A 20507-nucleotide genomic window follows, 5' to 3' on the forward strand; every position below is an offset into this window, starting at 1 on the left:
TGCATTATTTTATAAATAACTGCTAAACAAAAGCCTAAAAATACACAATGAATAGCAAGGATAAGATACAGAAATGATTGTCATTTAAACTGAACATCATATAAGAGATAATATAAAATCATAATGCAAATGAGAGAATTACTGTTCTCTTTAATACATTTTTCTAACTTCAATACTATGTAGACTGTTTCCTTAAACCACTTGACAATATCATCAATTCTCCACTCTTTCAAGAGAAAAATTCATGTTTAAAAAGACAAAAATTGACATACTTTTATATTATGTTTACATGAAAGTATAAAGAAAAAATGTGTGACGTTTTTCTTGTGAAAGTAATACGTATTCCTACAATATTTCCTCTATAATATGGTACAAAGAAGTTAATGTCTCTGCATAATGAGAAAAAGAAAAGGTTCCTAGCTATAAGTATTTGCCATTTTGAGCATACTTTCACAAAATTCAGTTTTTCTCTAGTAACAGCTGAAAGTAAATGAAAAAAATAGCAGAAACATGCTCCAGCATAAAAAGGATGAATAAATATCATCATCATTTTCAATTTATCTCAGAGTATCTTTGTTACAAACAATAGTAAAATAACAGAACCAATATTAAAGCAAGTTATACAGGGTAAGGAATCAGTTCAGCTTCTATGGAACTTCATTTTTCTTATATTCTTAAAATAACTAAAGGAGGTATTCTTTATGGCATATAAAATAAGAGATAATCCAATAAAAAACTAAACATAGGGGCCGGGCGCGGTGGCTTACGCCTGTAATCCCAGCACTTTGGGAGGCCGAGGCGGGTGGATCACAAGGTCAAGAGATCGAGGCCATCCTGGTCAACATGGTGAAACCCCGTCTCTACTAAAAATACAAAAAATCAGCTGGGCAGGTGGCACGTGCCTGTAATCCCAGCTACTCAGGAGGCTGAGGCAGGAGAATTGCCTGAACCCAGGAGGTGGAGGCTGCAGTGAGCCGAGATCGCGCCATTGCACTCCAGCCTGGGTAATGAGACCGAAACTCCGTCTAAAAAAAAAAAAAAAAAAAAAAACTAAACATATTGATAAACCTTAAGTGTCTTGAGATAAATATTAGAGAATTAAATATATTATAGTCTAAAATTCAGTGCCATGAAACTAATGGCCAATGCCTGACTTAACATGTAAGGGAAAAGATTTTTAGATGTTCAGAGGAAATACATTTTTAATTCAGAATGGTTCGGATGAAAGGTGTGTATTTCTATATGACTGATGAAATGAGACTTTTAACTATAAATCTACAGTTTTATTAAACAACTTCAGCATCTGATGTCATGAGAACAAGCCTCTAATAGCTTGTCACTAGAATAATTTCATAGAATTGTTGTCTCATAAAGATATTATCCTATACATCCAACCTAGAATATTCTCCATATGTACTTTTACGTATTCAACTCTCATTTTAAAAATCTGATTTAAAGATTGGAATGTGGGAGAGATCGGGGGAAGATGGCCGACTAGGAACAGCTCAGGATTGCCGCTCCCAGTGAAAGCCCAGAGGGTGAGTGGATGCCGCATTTCCAGACGGATTTTTATTGCCCACAGCCCAGGAGATTCCCAGGCGGAGTAGCCCAACGGGTCGCCAGGGCAGCTGTTTCGGCCAGCAGCGCTGTTTCGGCAGGCGCCAGCGCGGCTGTTTTAGCCCGCGCAGCTGCTTTGCCCACGCCCTGGCGCCGAGGCTCTTACAAAAGACACTGGTCCGGATGTCCTCTCAGCTGGCGATTGGAGCCCTGAGATGGCAGAGTCACCAATTCATCTGAAATAGCAAGCCAGGCCAGGAGATTCCTAGGCAAAAAAACTGCCAGGAATCTCAGCGCTGCTGTTTCAGCCAGCTCAGTGAGTTGCAGCACAGGAGATCCCGGTGCCTTTTCAACAGGCAACTGGAACACACGGGAGAGAGTGGACCGTTCAACAACAACAACAAAAAAAGGCTCTGAGTGAGGGAGCCAGGTGATCAGGCTCGGATGGTCCCACCCCCCCCCCAAAAAAAAAAAAACAGTAATTGAAAACGCTCTGGGTTGAGAGTTACACAGTAAGCACAGCTGAACCCTGGAGGGTCTGGCTCTGTGGGGGAGGGGCATCCACCATTACTGAGACACTCCACCACTACAGAGGCAGTCTAACCATCGCTGAGGCAACCCACCATTGCTGAGGCAGCCCACCATTGCCGAGGCAACATGCCACTACAGAGAGAGTCCGCCATAACAGAGGCGGGCCACCATTGCCAAGGCAGTTCTAACTACACCCATATAAACAGGACTGCAGGGAAGATTACAGGGCAGCTGGGCGGAGCCCACCGCAGCTCAGCAAAGCCTCTGCAGGTAGACAGTGACTAGGCTGCCTCCTTGCTGGGCAGGGCAGCCCTGAAAGAAAAAAAAAGGCAGCAGCACAACAGAAACTCATAAATAAGGCCCTAACTCCCTGGGACAGGCCAACGGGGGGTGAGGGGGAACAAAAAAAACGGAGTTTATGAGTTCTGCTGCCGCAGACCTAAACATACCTGCCCAGCAACTCTGAATGAACAACGGAGCTCACAGCTCAGGACTTGAGCGCCAATAAAGGACAGACTGTCTCCTCAAGCAGCTCCCTGACCCCCGTATACCCAAAGAGTCACCTCATAAAGAAGAGAATAGACTGACATTTGGCGGGCATCCTTCTGGGACAAGGATAGCAGAAGAGGAAACTGGTAGCAACCCTTACTGTTCTGCAGCTGCTGCAGGTGATCCCCCGGCAAGCAAGGCCTAGAGTGGACCTCAGCAGTCCTACAACAGAGGGGCCAGACTGTTAGAAGGAAAGCTAAGAAAAAGAAGTAACTTCAGCATCCACAAACTGGAAGTTGACTCAGAGACCCAATCTGAAAGTCAGTAACTACAAAGACGACAGGTGGATAAACCCACAAAGATGGGAAGAAACTAGCGCAGAAAGGATGAAAACACCCAAAACCAGAACACCTCTCCTCCTACAAGGGATTACAACTCCTCACCAGCAAGGGAACACAGCTGGATGGAGAAGGAATGTGATGAAATGACAGAATCAGGCTTCAGAAGGTGAGTAATAAGAAACTACAGTGAGCTAAAAGAACATGTTCTAACCCAATGCAAAGAAACTAAGAACCTTGAAAAAATATTTGACGAAATGCTAACGAGAATGGACAACATAGAGAGGAATATAAGTTAATTGATGGAGCAGAAAAACACAACACGAGAACTTCGTGAAGCATGTACAAGTTTCAACAGCTGAACTGACCAAGCAGAAGAAAGGATATCAGAGGTCGAAGATTAACTCAATGAAATAAAACGAGAAGGCAAGAATAGAGAAAAAAGGGTAAAAAGGAATGAACAAAGTCTCCAAGAAATGTGGGACTATGTGAAAAGACCTAATCTACATTTGATAGGTGTACCTGAATGTGACGAAGAGAATGAATCCAAGCTGGAAAATACTCTTCAGGATATTATCCAGGAAAACTTCCCCAACCTAGCAAGGCAGGCCAATATTCAAGTCCAGGAAATACAGAGAACACCACAAAGACATTCCTCAAGAAGAGCAACCCCAAGGCACATAATCGTCAGATTCAACAGGGTTAAAATGAAGGAGAAAATGCCAAGGGCGGCCAGAGAGAAAGGTCGGGTTATCCACAAAGGGAAGCCCATCAGACTCACAGCAGATCTCTCAACAGAAACCCTACGAGCCAGAAGAGAGTAGGGGCCAATATTCAACATCCTAAAAGAAAAGAACTTTCAACCCAGAATCTCCTATCCAGCCAAACTAAGCTTCAAAAGTGAAGGAAAAATAAAATCCTCTGCGAACAAGCAAGTACTCAGAGATTTCATTACCACCAGGCCTGCTTTACAAGAGCTCCTGAAAGAGGCTCTACACATATAAAGGAACGACCAGTACCAGCCACTCCAAAAACATACCAAATGGTAAAGAGCATCAACACAATCAAGAATCTACATCAACTAAGGAATAAAACAGCCAGCTAGCGTCAAAATGGCAGGATCAAATTCACACATAACAATATTATCCCTAAATGTAAATGGACTAAATGCCCCAATCAAAAGACACAGACTGGCAAATTGGATAAAAAGCCAGAACCCATCAGTGTGCTGTATCCAGGAAACCCATCTCACATGCAAGGATACACAAAGGCTCAAAATAAAGGGAGGGAGGAAGATTTACCAAGCAAATGGAGAGCAAAAAAAGCAGGAGTCGCAATTCTCATCTCTGATAAAATAGACTTTAAAGCAACAAAGATCAAAAGAGACAAAGAAGGACATTACATAATGGTAAAAGGATCAATGCAACAAGGAGAGCTAACGATCCTAAACATATACGCACCCAATACAGGAGCACCCAGATACATAAGGCAAGTTCTTAAGACTTAGACTCCCACACAATAATAGTGGGAGACTTTAATACCCCATTGTCAATATTAGACAGATCAACCAGACAGATAATTAACAAGGATATCCAGGACCTGGACCAAGCAAACCTAATAGACATTTACAGAACTCTCCACCCCAAATCCAAAGAATATACATTCTTCTCAGCACCACATCACACCTACTCTAAAATTGACCACATAATTGGAAATAAATCACCCCTCAGCAAATGCAAAAGAACTGAAATCATAACAAACAGTCTCTCAGACCACAGTGCAATCGGGTTAGAACTCAGAATGCAGAAACTAACTCAGAACCACAGAGCTTCATGGAAACTGAACAACTTGCTCTTGAATGTTGACTGGATAAACAATGAAATGAAGGCAGAAATAAAGATGTTCTTTAAAACCAACGAGAACGAAGACACAACATACCAGAATCTCTGGGACACATTTAAAGCAGTCTCTAGAGAAAAATATACAGCAATAAGTGCCCACATGAGAAGCAAGGAGAGATCTAAAATTGAAACCCTAGCATCAAAATTGAAAGAGCTACAGGAGCAAGATCAAAAAAACTCAAAACCTAGCGGAAGACAAGAAATAACTAAGATCAGAGCAGAGCTGAAGGAGATAGAGACACAAAAAACCCTTCAAAAAATCAATAAATCCAGGAGTTGGTTTTTCGAAAAGATCAACAAAATAGACCACTAGCCAGATTAATAAAAAAGAACAGAGAGAGTAACCAAATTGATGCAATAAAAAATGATAAAGAGGATATCACCACAGATTCCACAGAAATTCAAACCATCATCAGAGATTATTACAAACAACTCTACGCACATAAACTAGTAAACCTGGAAGAAACTGATAAATTCCTGGACACCTGCCTCCTCCCAAGCCTAAACCAGGAAGAAGTTGAAACCCTGAATAGACCAATAACAAGGTCTGAAGTTGAGGCAGCAATTAAGAGCCTACCACCCAAAAAAAGCCCAGGTCCAGACGGGTTCACAGCCGAATTCTACCAGACATACAAAGAGGAGCTGGTACCATTTCTTCTGAAACTATTCCAAACAATAAAAAAGAGGGAATTCTTCCCAAATCATTTTATGAGACCAACATCATCCTGATTCCAAAACCCGGCAGAGACTCAACAAGAAAAGAAAACTTCAGGCCAATATCCATGATGAACAGAGATGCAAAAATCTTCAATAAAATACTGGCAAGCTGATTGCAACAGCACATTAAAAAGCTTATCCACCATGATCAAGTAGGCTTCATCCCAGGGATGGAAGGCTGGTTCAACATACGCAAGTCTATAAACATAATCACCACATAAACAGAACCAAAGACAAAAACCACATGATTATCTCAATTGATGCAGAGAAGGCATTTGACAAAATTCAACAGACCTTTATGCTAAAAACCCTCAATAAACTAGATGTTGACGGAACGTATCTCAAAATAATAAAAGCTATTTATGACAAACCAACAGCCAATATCATACTGAATGGGCAAAAACTGGAAGCATTCCCTTTGAAATCTGGCACTAGACAAGGATGCCCTCTATCACCACTCCTATTCAATATAGCACTAGAAGTTCTAGCCAGAGCAATCAGGCAAGAAAAAGAAATAAAGGGCATTCAAATAGGAAAGGAGGAAGTCAAATTGTCTCTATTTGCAGACGACATGATTGTATATCTAGAAGACCCCATCGTCTCAGCCCAAAAGCTTCTGAAACTGATAAGCAACTTCAGCAAAGTCTCAGGATACAAAATCAATGTGCAAAAATCACAAGTATTCCTATACACCAATAACAGACTTAAAGAGAGCCAAATCAAGAACAAACTGCCATTCACAATTGCTACAAAGAGAATAAAATACCTAGGAATACATATAACAAGGAACGTAAAGGACCTCTTCAAGGAGAACTACAAGCCGCTGCTCAACGAAATAAGAGAGGACACAAACAGATGGAGAAACATTCCATGTTCATAGTTAGGAAGAATCAATATCGTGAAAATGGCCATACTGCCCAAAGTAATTTACAGATTCAATGCTATTCTCATCAAGCTACCAATGACCTTCTTCACAGAACTGGAAAAAAACACCTTAAACTTCATATGGAACCAATAGAGAGCCCGCATAGCCAAGTCAATTCTAAGCAAAAAGAACAAAGCGGGAGGCATCACACTACCGGACTTCAAACTATACTACAAGGCTACAGTAATCAAAACAGCATGGTACTGGTACCAAAACAGAGATATAGACCAATGGAACAGAACAGAGGCCTCGGAGGCAACACAACATATCTACAACCATCAGATCTTTGATAAACCTGAGAAAAACAAGCAATGGGGAAAGGACTCCCTATTTAATAAATGGTGTTGGGAAAACTGGCTAGCCACGTGCAGAAAGCAGAAACTGGACCCCTTCCTGACGCCTTACACTAAAATTAACTCCAGATGGATTAAAGACTTAAATATAAGACCTAACACCATAAAAACCCTAAAAGAAAATCCAGGTAAAACCATTCAGGACAAAGGCGTAGGCAAGGCCTTCATGACCAAAACACCAAAAGCATTGACAACAAAAGCCAAAATAGACAAATGGGACCTAATCAAACTCCACAGCTTCTGCATGGCAAAAGAAACAGTCATTAGAGTGAATCGGCAACCAACAGAATGGGAAAAAATTTTTGCAGTCTACCCATCTGACAAAGGGCTGGTATCCAGAATTTACAAAGAACTAAAACAGATCTACAAGAAAAAAACAAACAAGCCCATTCAAAAGTGGGCAAAGGATATGAACAGATACTTTACAAAAGAAGACATACATGAGGCCAACAAACATATGAAAAAATGCCCATCATCACTGTTCATTAGAGAAATGCAAATCAAAACAACATTGAGATACCATCTCACACCAGTTAGAATGGCGATCATTGAGCCGGGCGCGGTGGCTCAAGCCTGTAATCCCAGCACTTTGGGAGGCCGAGGCGGGTGGATCACAAGGTCAAGAGATCGAGACCATCCTGGTCAACATGGTGAAACCCCGTCTCTACTAAAGCTACAAAAAATTAGCTGGGCATGGTGGTGTGTGCCTGTAATCCCAGCTACTCAGGAGGCTGAGGCAGGAGAATTGCTTGAACCCAGGAGGCGGAGGTTGCGGTGAGCCGAGATCGCGCCATTGCACTCCAGCCTGGGTAACAAGAGCGAAACTCCGTCTCAAAAAAAAAAAAAGAATGGCGATCATTAAAAAATCTAGAGACTACAGATGCTGGAGAGGATGTGGAGAAATGGGAACACTTTTACACTGTTGGTGGGAGTGTAAATTAGTTCAACCATGTGGAAGACAGTGTGATGATTCCTTAAGGTCCTAGAAATAGAAATTTCATTTGACCCAGCAATCCCATTACTGGGTATATATCCAAAGGATTATAAATCGTTCTACTATAAGGACACATGCACATGAATGTTCATTGCAGCACTGCTTACAATAGCAAAGACCTGGAACCAACCCAAATGCCCATCGATGATAGACTAGACAGGGAAAATGTGGTACATATACACAATGGAATATTATGCAACCATCAAAAAGGATGAGTTCATGTCCTTTGTAGGGACATGGATGAACCTGGAAACCATCATTCTCAGCAAACTGACACAAGAGCAGAAAATCAAACACCACATGTTCTCACTCATAGGTGGGTGTTGAACAATGAGAACACATGGACAAAAGGAGGGGAGCACTACACACTGGGATCTGTTGGGGGGAAATGGGGGAGGGATGGGGGTGGGGAGGTGGGAAGAGATAGCATGGGGAGAAATGCCAGATATAGGTGAAGGGGAGGAAGGCAGTAAATCACACTGCCATGTGTGTACCTATGCAACAATCTTGCATGTTCTTCACATGTACCCCAAAACCTAAAATGCAATTAAAAAAAAAAAAAAGATTGGAATGTGGAATTTTAAAAGAATATCCAGCCTCAAAAGGAACATTCTCCCTCAAGAACAGTTGTTGAACTAGTTCCTATTTACTGACACAAGAACATGTACACATGTATATATAAACATGCTTACACACACACACACACACACACACACACACACTCACTGTAAACATTCTCCATTGTTTTACTGGTCCCAGTCTAAAGGCACGACATATATAGAAAGGAAAAGATGTGCTGCGTAAATTATGCATGAGGGGAGGGAAGGGGAGAAAAACATATTGGGAGAAGGAAGCATGACATAGAAAAACCTACGACTACATCAATATATATGATTCACAGTCATAAGGTGACATAAGGACATAGTAAAAGATTCATCATAGAGTAAAGGTGAATTAGACAAGATAAAAATTTAGAATAAAATATAAAATAATCATAATATATATTATTAAAAGAAAAAAGACCTACATAATAGGACAGGTTATCATATTAGTTTTACACTCTGCAGTACAAAATATCTTTCCTTAAAAAGTGATTTTCTGTGATTAAGCTTAAGGGCTAATTCATCTTACCTTCCACAGAAGGTGCCTGGTCCTGAGCTGAATACAGCATATCCTTGAAAGCCTATTAGAAAGAAAGAAAAAGAATATATGAAATCATGGGTAAGCTTTATACTCAAAGTATCTGAAGCTAAACAATTCTTTTTCAATATTCAGTGACCACACATACACATAGTTCCCCAAATTGAGAAATACTTCAATTAACATTTATAAGCTAAAATCCAAATATTATAATTTGATATCAATCCAGTATTGTCCAATTTTTAAGATGAGGGCTAACTTGTATACTTTAAATTAAGGAACAGCTGGAAAAGAATGAAAAATCACATGAGAGATTATAAACCCTCTTCACCAAGAAAAAACACAGAACAAAACAGAAGAAAAGTCCCAGAGAAATAAACTAGAAGACTGCATAAGAAACTATCAAGAACTGGATACAATATCTTTTTTAAATTGTAAGAAGGAATATGTAAAATAAAATTCACCTTCTTAACTATATTTAAATTTATAGTTCAATAGTGTTAACTACATTCACATCATTGTGTAACCGTCTTCCAGAACTCTTTTCATCTTTAATACTTTTTTAAATGAAATTATTTTTTATACCCAGGCGTGGTGGCACACGCCTATATTCCTGGCTACTCAGGAGGCTGAGGTGGGAGGATCACTTAAACCCAGGAGGCCAGAAGTCACAGTGAGCCGAGACTGCGCCACCACACCCCAGCCCGGAAGACAGAGTGAGGCTCCATCTCAAAAATAAATAAAAAATAATAACTGTACCTATGCCTGGGGTACATGGTGATATTTCAATACATATGGTATATACTGATCAGATCAGGGTAATTTGGATATCCATCAACTAGAACATCTATAATTTTTTGTGTGTGTTGGGGACATTCAATATCCTCCTTCTAGCGATTTGAAACTATATACTATTGTTAACTATAGTCATCCTACAATGGTACAGAACACTAGAATTTATTCCTCCTATCTAGCTCTAATTCTGTATCCTTTAACAAATCTCTCCCTATCCTCCCCCATGCCCTCTTCCCTTCCCAGCCTCTAGTATCCTCTGCTTTACTTTTTATTTCTGTGAGATCAACTATTCTTAGGTTCCATATATGAGTGAGAACATGCAGTGTTTAACCTTCTGTTCCTGGCTTATTTCATTTAACCTAATGTCTTCTAGTTCCACTCATGCTGTCGCAAACGACAGAATTTCATTCTTTTTATGACTGAATAACATTCCTTTGTGGATATATATCACATCTCCTTTAGCCATTCATCTGTTGTTGGACACCTAGGTTGATTCCCTATCTTGGCTATTGTTAACAGTGTTGCAATAAGCATAGGGGTATAGATGTCTCTTTGGTATGCTGACTTCCCTTCCTTTGGATAAATGCCCAGTAGTGGAATTCCTGAATCATACCGTATTAATAGTTCTATGTGTAGTTATTTGAGGAAGATCCATACTGTTCTCCATAGTAGCTGTACTAGTTTACATTCCCACCAACAGAGTATAAGACTTCTTTTTCCTCTGTATTCTTACCAGCATTTTTTTGTTTTGTTTCGTTTTTTGTCATTTTGATAACAGCCATCCTAACAAATAATACCTCACTGTGGATTTGATTTGTATTTCTTTAATGATGAGTAATATTAAACATTTTTTTCATTTAGCTATTAGCCACTTGCATGTCTTCTTTTGAGAAATGTCTGTTCAGATCACTTGCCCATTTTTAAATCCACTTCTTTTTGCTGTTGAGATGTTTGAGTTTCTTGTATATTCTAGATATTAATTGCCTGTAGTGTGAGTAGTGTGCAAATATTTTCTCTCATTTTATAGGTTATCACCATACTGATTGTTTCCTTTGCTATCTAGAAGTGTTGTAATTTGACATAAACCCATTTATTTCTTTCTTGCTTTTGTTGCCTATGATTTTGAAATGAAATCTTGCTCATGAAATCTTTTCCCAGACCAATGTCCTGAAGCATTTTTCAGTGGAGATCTGGAAAGTCATCCCTAAGGGTTTAGGACTATAAAGACTGGGTAGGTTTATAGTTTGTTTTGTTTTGTTTTCCAAAACCACACTCTAGATTGGCTAACCATATTTAGGTAATTTGGATGGTTAGTTTAATCTCTCAATAAGTCACTGGGGAACAGGAACGAGAAATATTTCCTTATTATCTATCAAAATGGTAAAATCAATTAAGTGGATGAGGACATCTATAGCTTCAAAGCTTTAAATACCATCTAAAGACTGATGATGCACAAATTGGCCTACAGCAGGATTCCTCAAACTCAGTATCATTAGCATTTTGGGCCAGATAATTCTTTGTTGTGGGGGGCTGCTCTGTGCATTACAGAATTTTGAGTAGCCTCCCTGGCATCTAGAGACCCATTAGATAACAGTATCAATCCCCACACCCCAACTGTGAAAAATAAACGTTGCCAAATGTACCCTGACGGCAAAAAGATCTCTTCCTGGAACCAGCAAAAATATTCAAGCATATAAATACCAAAAAGGAAGAAGTAAACTTCCAGCATAACCCACTCTTTTTAAGAAAAGAATGCAAGTCCTCAAGTCTAGTAAATTATATTCTTCCCAAGTGAATTTACTATTTGCTTTAGACTAGTGGCCAAACTGTCAGATCCATGACTAACCAAGCCTAAAAATATAGAGCAAAATATTTCCAATGAAACCAGAAAAGATAAAAATTTTAAATCAATGCATTTTTGTTCATTTTAACCAGTTTTATTAAAATGTTAGATGTACAAAAATGGAAAATGATGTATGTACAAAAATTGTTAATGTCACATATGCTTAAATCCAATAACATTGAGTAATATTCACTACTTAAACAGAATTTGAAGCAATACAATAATGCAATTGAGGTATAATATAAAATCAGTATTTGGTCTTTGTGTCCAGTTCCCGGCAGAGAGTCCAAAACCTTTGGAATGTACTGTCTTTCATATGCTAATGATAGCTCAATGGGAGGAAGTAGGAGTAAGGGTCCTAGATGCTTCACGATGGTGGCTGGTCTCCAGAAAAACCAAGTGATTAGAGGATTAGAACTTTTAGCCCCACCTCCAGACCTCTGAAGAAGGGAGAAGGGTTGAAGACTGAGCTCAATCACTAATAAAAAGGATTTAATCAACTGTGCCTATGTAATGAAACCACCATAAAAACCCTTAAACATCAAGATTCAGGGCGCTTCCAAGCTGATGAACACATGAATGTGCAGGCTCTGTGCCATCCCCATCCTAACGTCTTGCACTATGCATCACTTCCATTTGGCTGTTTTTAAGTTGTATCCCTTATAATAAATCTGTTATGGTAAGTACAGTGCTTTCCTAAGTACTGAGAGTAGTTCTAGCAAATTATCAAACCTGGAGGTGGGTATCAAGGGAATCCTCAAATTTGTCGTCAGACAGGCAGAAATTGAAAACACCTTTGCAAAAACTGTAACTGAGAAAATTATTACAGTGCAAGAGATCTCACCTAACCAGCTCTACCTTGCTTCTAACCTCCAAACTGTCTTTGTTCATTCCAGGGCCAAACTAACTTTGGGAGGAACATAGTTTACAGCTCAGCTTTGGGAGGAATGTAATTTATAGCGCAACTTTGAAACAAAGACGATAATAACCCTTTCCCAAAACAACCTACCTTTCTGCTGGAGACTAGACTGTCTTTGTAGGACTAATTAATTAGTCATAACATTAGAAATTATGGTTTAGAAGTCATGCAGCTGGAGTCTGCATGATTCTGAACCTCGCCAAATTGCTCTTGGGGATAACATCACGATTATAAAAATATGATCAGTGCCTGAGATATTTTGCAGACCCTGTCCTCTGAGCTGTCACCACCCAGATCAATAAACTGGCTCATCTGATCAGCACCAAGAGGACAGCTTCAACTCTCTGTTAGGAATAATAAATTCCTCTTCAAAAGGTTTAAGTGTGTAATGTTCTTATCCTTTGCTCAAAAGCCCAACCTCCTTATACTCTCTTGTTTCCAGCCTGCAAACCACCCTCCCGCTCTAGTAGCACCCTGACATGCCTTGTACCATAATGTACAGACCACTCCCACCCCTCCTTCTGTTACAAATTACACACTAGCCATATTTAGAAGAGTTTAAGCCTTAGCCAACCAGGATCAGCTTAGATTGTATGGTTCAATCCTAGCCAACAGGGGAAGGACACAAGGACAGGAACTGCGTTAGGGATAAAAACCCCTTCTCTCCTTTGTTCAGTGTGCTCTTGTGAGCATGACTAATGCAGGCAGCACCTTTTTGCAGAAGTAAATTGCCTTGCTGAGAAAGCTTTTTGCCTGAGTGCTAGTTCTTCTTTGTGGCACAAAGCATTTGTTTCCAACATCTCTATAATTTCATCTTCAACCCAACCAATCAGCACTCCTGACTCACTGGCCCACTACCCACCAAATTATCCTTAAAAACTCAGATCCCCCCCGGGCGCGGTGGCTCAAGCCTGTAATCCCAGCACTTTGGGAGGCCGAGGCGGGTGGATCACGAGATCAAGAGATCAAGACCATCCTGGTCAACATGGTGAAACCCCGTCTCTACTAAAAATACAAAACATTAGCTGGGCATGGTGGTGCGTGCCTGTAATCCCAGCTACTCAGGAGGCTGAGGCAGGAGAATTGCCTGAACCCAGGAGGCGGAGGTTGCGGTGAGGTGAGATCGCGCCATTGCACTCCAGCCTGGGTAACAAGAGCGAAACTGCGCCTCAAAAAAAAAAAAAAAAACTCAGATCCCTGAATTTTCAAGGAGACTGCTTTGAGGAATAATAAAACATAAAACTCTGGTCTCCTGTATAACCAGTCCCATGTGAATTAAACTCTTACTCTATTGTAATTCCCCTGTCTTAACAAATTGGCTCTGTCTAGGCAATGGGCAAGGAGAACCAGCTGGGTGATTACAAAATGTTGGAAGCCTGGGCATCCCATTTACAGCTGGCATCTTAAGCAGAAGCAGTCTTATGAAACAGAGGCCTTAACCTGAAGGGTCTGTACTACTTCCAGGTGGTCAGTGTCAAAACTGAACTCAATTGTTGGACACCCAGATGCTGCAGAAAGTTGGTTTCTGGTGTCACAAAAACAGTAACACATTTGGTCCCAGAAGTGGTGTCACCAAACATCATACTATTCTGTTCAAACCAGAATCCCACCCCCAACCACAAACAAAAAGCACCACACCACAAAGTGACCATGTGAGGAAACTTTTATTAATGGACCACATCTTTTCTAAGATTACATTTGAAGCTCAGCCTCATATTTACAGAGTATTAATTCTTAAACATATTAATTCAACATACAGACATGTTTAAGAATTAATACTCTGTAAATATGAGGCTGAATAGGACAAAATTATAAAACCTCTTCTCAAAAAGTATATATATACTCAGTATTTTCTTTACAATTTCATGTGTCTCAGGGAACATTAACTGCCAGACCAAAATAAGAAGTCAGTCAAGAAGAGCTTATCAAACATTTATTTTTGTACCCACATTAGAATTTTATATTGAAGTCCTCTACAAGTATAGAGTGGTGGTAATATTTTGGTTCCTCAATAGGATATTTCCAGAAGGTAAATGAACAAAAGACTACTAAAAGCAGAGTAAATCTCTAGAAATTCAAAACAAAAAAGTATTAGAAAAATGTAAGGAGAAAGAAACAAACTGATCCAGCTAGAGAACAGTTACAGAAATAAATCATCATGGGAACAAATAATACCAGATTCAAATGTTTGAATGAAGTTCTTCCACTTTTGGGGTATAGTAGGAATGGACAGCAAAATTAAATAATGCTATGAGGAACCAAATGAATCACCAATGACTTGCAGTGACTTGTACATAGTAGGAGCTCAAAAAATAGTTTTTGAATTCAAGCATTCCTTCTCTGGAGAAATTACTTTGAAGATGATTAACAAAGCACACTAAGTAGAACATCTGACATGTAATATAAATAAATTCAATTTGAAAAGGAAACCTTTCCAAATTAAATTAGGAAGATGAATTTGAATTTTATAAGCAGAAAAATGATGATAGTCTTCATTCTGATTATAAAACTGAATCAAGGTTTCCTTTAAGTCAAGGCAAATCTCACAGAAATCATAGGCAACTCTTCTTGCTTCTTACTACTTTGTGTTCGTCTGATTAAGAGGGCCTATATTTTTGGTAGTAATGATCTATAAAAGAACTCCACAAGTAAGATACTATTCTATGCCTATGACAAGAGAATAGTTCCCAATCAGGAACCAGCGGGGAAGAAAACCCTCTAAAGTATCGTCTATATTACCTATGGACTGTTTGCCTATGAGTCAGCCACACCACATGCCTGGGCTGGCACACCACATGCCTGGGCTGGAAGCAATACAACCAAATCACAAAACAACAAATTAAAAGTTTCTTCAATTCATGCTGTTTAAGGAAATCTAACACTTTATATAAAACCCTGAATTTGTACAGTAAATAAGTAAATATGTTTTCATACGCATTTCATGAGTTCTTTGATTTCCAAAGCATTAAAAGCAATCCTTTACATTGGCATCCCTACTCTAATTTCTGTTAAATGATTTGTTATAATTCAGAAAACAAAGTAAAAACTTGCAACCCCAATTCACTATGCCAAAAGAAAAAAATTAAGCTGAAAGCTAAGTAATGTAAGCAAAGGCCTTTCCTTCTGTTCCTTGGCAAATAGCTACAGATAAAAGGTTAAAATATCTCCACAGGTAGCTACCCTATGTTCATCTCATCTTATGTAAAGTGCTGCTTTACTGAGAATGAGACTAATACATAATTGACTATTCCCCTGTCTGCTCCTTTTCTCTTGCAACATGGGGATTACCATACTCTCCCTCTTTCTACTACAGCCCATTTTTCCCCTTTAAATATTGAAGCCCTCAGAATTATCTTTGGAAAAAGGCACAGACCACAGACTGTTTCTGTGATTGTGTGTTTTTTTCTTCCAGGCATGTCCTAAATTTGGTAAAATAAACTTCTAAATTGATTAAGACATGTCTCAGATACTGTTTGGTTTTATATTAAGTTATTAAAATATATATATATATATATATACATGAACTAGGACAAACTCCTAGTACTTATAACAACCTAGTACATATAACAGTAAAATCTTACAAACTGAATCCAAAGATAACCACAACCAATAATATTCAATCAACAACATTACCACGACAGGAAAAAAGATAGTGTTTTGATGAAACAAAATCTCAAACTGTAACGTGAATGTGGTGCTGACTGCCAATATACATGTTCTTTTGAACTTGGAATGGCTATATTACTGTGTCAAATGTGATGTAATTCTATAAGTACTTGTCTCTACAGTGAGGCAGCATAACAGTGTGGCTGGGAGCTATAATGTCAGACAACATGTATGAAAACTAACTCTTAGCCAGGCATGGTAGTGTGTATTTGAAGGCCCAGCTTCTTAGGAGGCTGAGGCAGAGGACCATTTGAACCCAGGAGTTCAAGTCAAGCCTGGGCAACATAGCAAAACCCTGTCTCTTTAAAAAAAAAAAAAAAAAAAAAAAGTTGGCTGGGTGAGGTGGCTCATGCCTGTAATCCCAGCACTTTGGGAGCCTGAGACAGGTGGACCACCTGAAGTCAGGAGTTCGAGACCAGCCTGGCCAACATGGTGAAACCACGTCTCTACTAAAAATAAAAAAATTGGCCAGCCATGGTGGTAGGCGCCTATAATCCCAGCTACTCAAGAGGCTGAGGCAGGAGAATCACCTGAACCCAGGAGACAAAGGTTGCGGTGCACTGAGATCACGCCACTGTACTCCAGCTTGGGTGACAAACAAACAACAACAACAACAACAAAAAGTTGTGTAACCTTGGAAAAATTAACTTCTCTGTACTTTACCACCCTCATCTGTAAAGCAGGAATAGTGATGGCACATACCACACAAGACTATAATAAGGACTATCATAAAAACTCTTAAAACACAATATTAAGTTTGATTCTTGATCATGCATGAAGAACACTTAGAACACTGCCTAGAACATAGAAAATGCACAAAAAATGTTAGTTAATAGAATATAAACTATCATAAAACTTACATCACAATGGGCTGTGACATTATTTGACCCTGTATTGTCCACAAATGCATCATTTATGCATGAGATGTGTCTCGGTTCTTATAAATTCATCATAAAGTAGTACAGTTCTATCTGGAACCAATATAGCAAAACAAGCATATACTTGGGTGCTGCAATCTACTGGTTTATTAAATGGTTATCTAGACCAGTGGTCACCAACCCTTTTGGCTCTAGGGACTGGTTTCATGGAAAACAATTCTTCCACAGACCGGGGCGGCACGGGAAATTAAACTGTTCCACCTCAGATAGATTCTCATAAAAAGCACACAACCTAATCCCTTGCAGGCACAGTTCACCACAGGGGTCAAGCTCCTATGAGACTCTAATGCTGTCACTGATCTGATGAAAACTCAGGCGGTAATACGAACTGGCCTGCTACTTACCTCCTGCCATGTGGCCCGATTCCTAACAGGCCATGGACCAGTTGTGGTCTGCGGCCTAGGGGTTAGGGACCCTGATCTAGATGATATAAAATATATTCCTATTATTTTTAGGTGATTGCTGATGTAAACACACAATATCTTTCATTATCATAGAAACCTACAGACTCCAAAGAAAATATATGCAGATCCCAGTTCAAGGATGATTTAAATAATAATGACTCCTAATTATATTCAATCTAAAAAATTATTTAAATTCTGTACAATATACCTATTTTTTGTACAAATAGGGTATAGTTAAAAGTTAACATGTATATTCAATGAGAACAAACTTCTTATGTTGTTCATTTTTAAAAACCCATATTAGATCACCTCTAATTTCCTTTCCAATGCACAAATGGGTTTCACAGACCATTTAAAGGAGATCAGAAGGTAGAAAAACTCCTACTTCCTATCAGCTAACCATTCAGTTTCATACATAACATACTATAAATATTATGATGATTATCAACAAGATATCTGTTATGTTGCTCTCATTCACTTCAACAGTCAAAGTCAGCATTTTACAATCTACTGGATTAATAAACAATAAAACAAACAAGCATATGAAGAGAAAGGGCAAGGAATACTTGTTCTCATAAACCTTAAAGGAGTCATGACCCCTGTTAACAATGTTTCACAACTGAATAAAATTTATATCAGATTTTTTTTATCTGAACAACCTTTCCAAATGGAAACTTTGAAAAATAAAATTTGAATATATTATTTTAAATGTGTATTATGTGTTCATCTACAATAACCTAGAAATATTCTCTAATTACCTTTTCCAGTTTCCACTTCCTCTTTTTGTATTCTCTTCTTAAATACTTCGCCAGAAATATTGGGTGAATGTGCAAGTCCAATACATCTAATATGGTTTCTTTGTCTCATCATCTAAAAGTTAGAAATGTTTTCCTAATACTAAAATAACAGGACGGTTTTGTAAATCAAATTATAAACCTCAAAAGAGAATGTCTAGCAATTCATGTGTATCGTGCAAAGAATCAACATACTAAATAATCTTCATTTCTATCCCAAAATACAAATATACTTACCTAGCTTTGGGTCTGATGATAGAAATAATCTGGAAAGCCAAGAAAAACTCTTACACTCATAGCCTAATGTATTAAAATTTAAGATAATGTACTCTTATACATACTTAACAATCTAAAGCCTAGAGTATATGAGAAGCATTAAGCCTGACTCCTTTTCATGGAATTCAAAAGTACCCAGTAAGAGGCAATTCAATATGGAGAAGTTCTTACAACATTAAATTTTTATTGAATTGATTCAACTAAATGTATATTAAATATATAAGACCTGTAATTTGTAATAGGAATTAATTTGGAATGTGTCGTATTATATTCACACTTACGAATTTTTGCACTAACATTCTCTGACATTTACTGATGTGGCTTTTACTCTTTCCATGTGGGTATCTCCTGAACCTAGATCTTTGGCCATGCCTGGTAACACAAACTCAGAATGTTCAAAATTCAATTCATTTTCTTCTCAAAGCTTGCTCTTCCATATTCTTTATTTCTGTTAATGTCATCACCAGTATCCAAATCACACCAGGTTAACAATCTCAGTCAAAACAGTCTCACTCATTCAACAAATATGTAAGACTATATTGGCCAGGCATGGTGGCTAACACTTGTAATCCCAGCACTTTGGGAGGCTAAGGCGGGCAGATCACGAGGTCAGGAGTTCAAGAACAGTCTGGTCAACATGGTGAAACCCCGTCCCTACTAAAAATACAAAAGTTAGCTGGGCGTGGTGGCGGGCGTCTGTAATCCCAACTACTCCAGAGGCTGAGGCAGAAGAATCATTTGAATCAGGAGGCGGAGGCTGCAGTGAGCTGAGATTGCACCATTGCACTCCAGCCTGGGCAACAGGGCAAGACTCTTGTCTCAAAAAAAAAAAAAAAAGAATATATTATGTGCCAGGCACTATTCTAGACACTTGGGATACATCATGAGGAAAATAAAAATCACTGTCCTAGTATAATTAACATTATTACATTTTCTTTCCACTCATGCATGTACAGATCTGATTCAGTCCATGACTACATCCTCTTTTGCATTCATTATCTCCTATCCTTTTACTTAAACTATTAACTGGTTTAACCATCTATGAGTTTTCACCTCTCTGACACATCTTACAAAATGCTGCCAAATCAATCTTCCCAAACCAGCAGGCTGATTCTCCTGCCCAAAAACTTGCAAAGATTTCCTCATGGCCACAAAATAAAGTCCATACTTCCGTGGTGGCCTCTAAAGCACTCAGAATGGTCCAATCTACCTTTCTAGGTTTATCTTCCAAAATGGAGAAAACCACTTTGATTTTCACAATCAAACCCTCAAAACAAAATAAATTCCATATCACTCATTTTAGAGACCTCAGTATTTCTTCTATCTTTGCCTTTGTTTACTGTTGCCTCCACCTGGAATCCCTTCCCTTTACCCCTATCTTTTAATTCATCTTGTAAATCTTAACCATCCTTCAAGATCCAGGTCAAATTTAAAGGATTGTACTTTGTCCTCATTGTCTAGCTTGAAGTCATTGTTCCCTCTTCTGAAATCCTCTAATACTCTATTCGAAACCACCGATAGCATTTAATATTTCTACCTTATGTTTTAATTACTTATTGTGTCATTTGTTTCTCTATATGACTGTAAGGGCAGAGTTTTACCTACCTTGCTTATATTAATACTTGCACAAAAGAGGTACGCTATAAATATTTCTAGATGTAGTATAATTGAGGAAGTTACTAAGCTTTATTTACTCAATAACATTACTAGATATCGACTGTATGCACTATTCTAGCCTTTAGAGAAACAAAGACAAATCAAACAAGAAGACATGTATAAACAGATAAATAATAAACAATATGTTAAATTCTCAAATAATGAATGAAGTATAATGAAGGCCTAAACTAAGGTCATAGCAGTGAAAAAAAATGAAATATGTGAAATGCGGGAAAGAGAGGAGATGCCAAGAAGCAAAATAGAAAGATTA

At 38.6% G+C, this 20507-nt stretch overlaps 1 protein-coding gene across 1 annotated transcript in view; it reads right to left on the bottom strand.

Moving 5' to 3' along the window:
- The window catches only part of XPR1 (xenotropic and polytropic retrovirus receptor 1), a 236200-nt gene that overhangs the window by 177214 nt on the left and 38479 nt on the right, over positions 1–20507 (bottom strand). Inside the window, exon 2 of the mRNA XM_032291238.1 lies at positions 8937–8988. Within this exon, the coding sequence (XP_032147129.1) occupies positions 8937–8988 (52 nt within the window). The remainder of the gene's footprint in view (positions 1–8936; positions 8989–20507) is intronic.

This window comes from Sapajus apella, unplaced genomic scaffold (genome assembly GCF_009761245.1).
Source record: "Sapajus apella isolate SASKATOON/1434 unplaced genomic scaffold, GSC_monkey_1.0 scaffold25, whole genome shotgun sequence".
In the NCBI taxonomy this organism is placed as follows: Eukaryota; Metazoa; Chordata; class Mammalia; order Primates; family Cebidae; genus Sapajus; species Sapajus apella.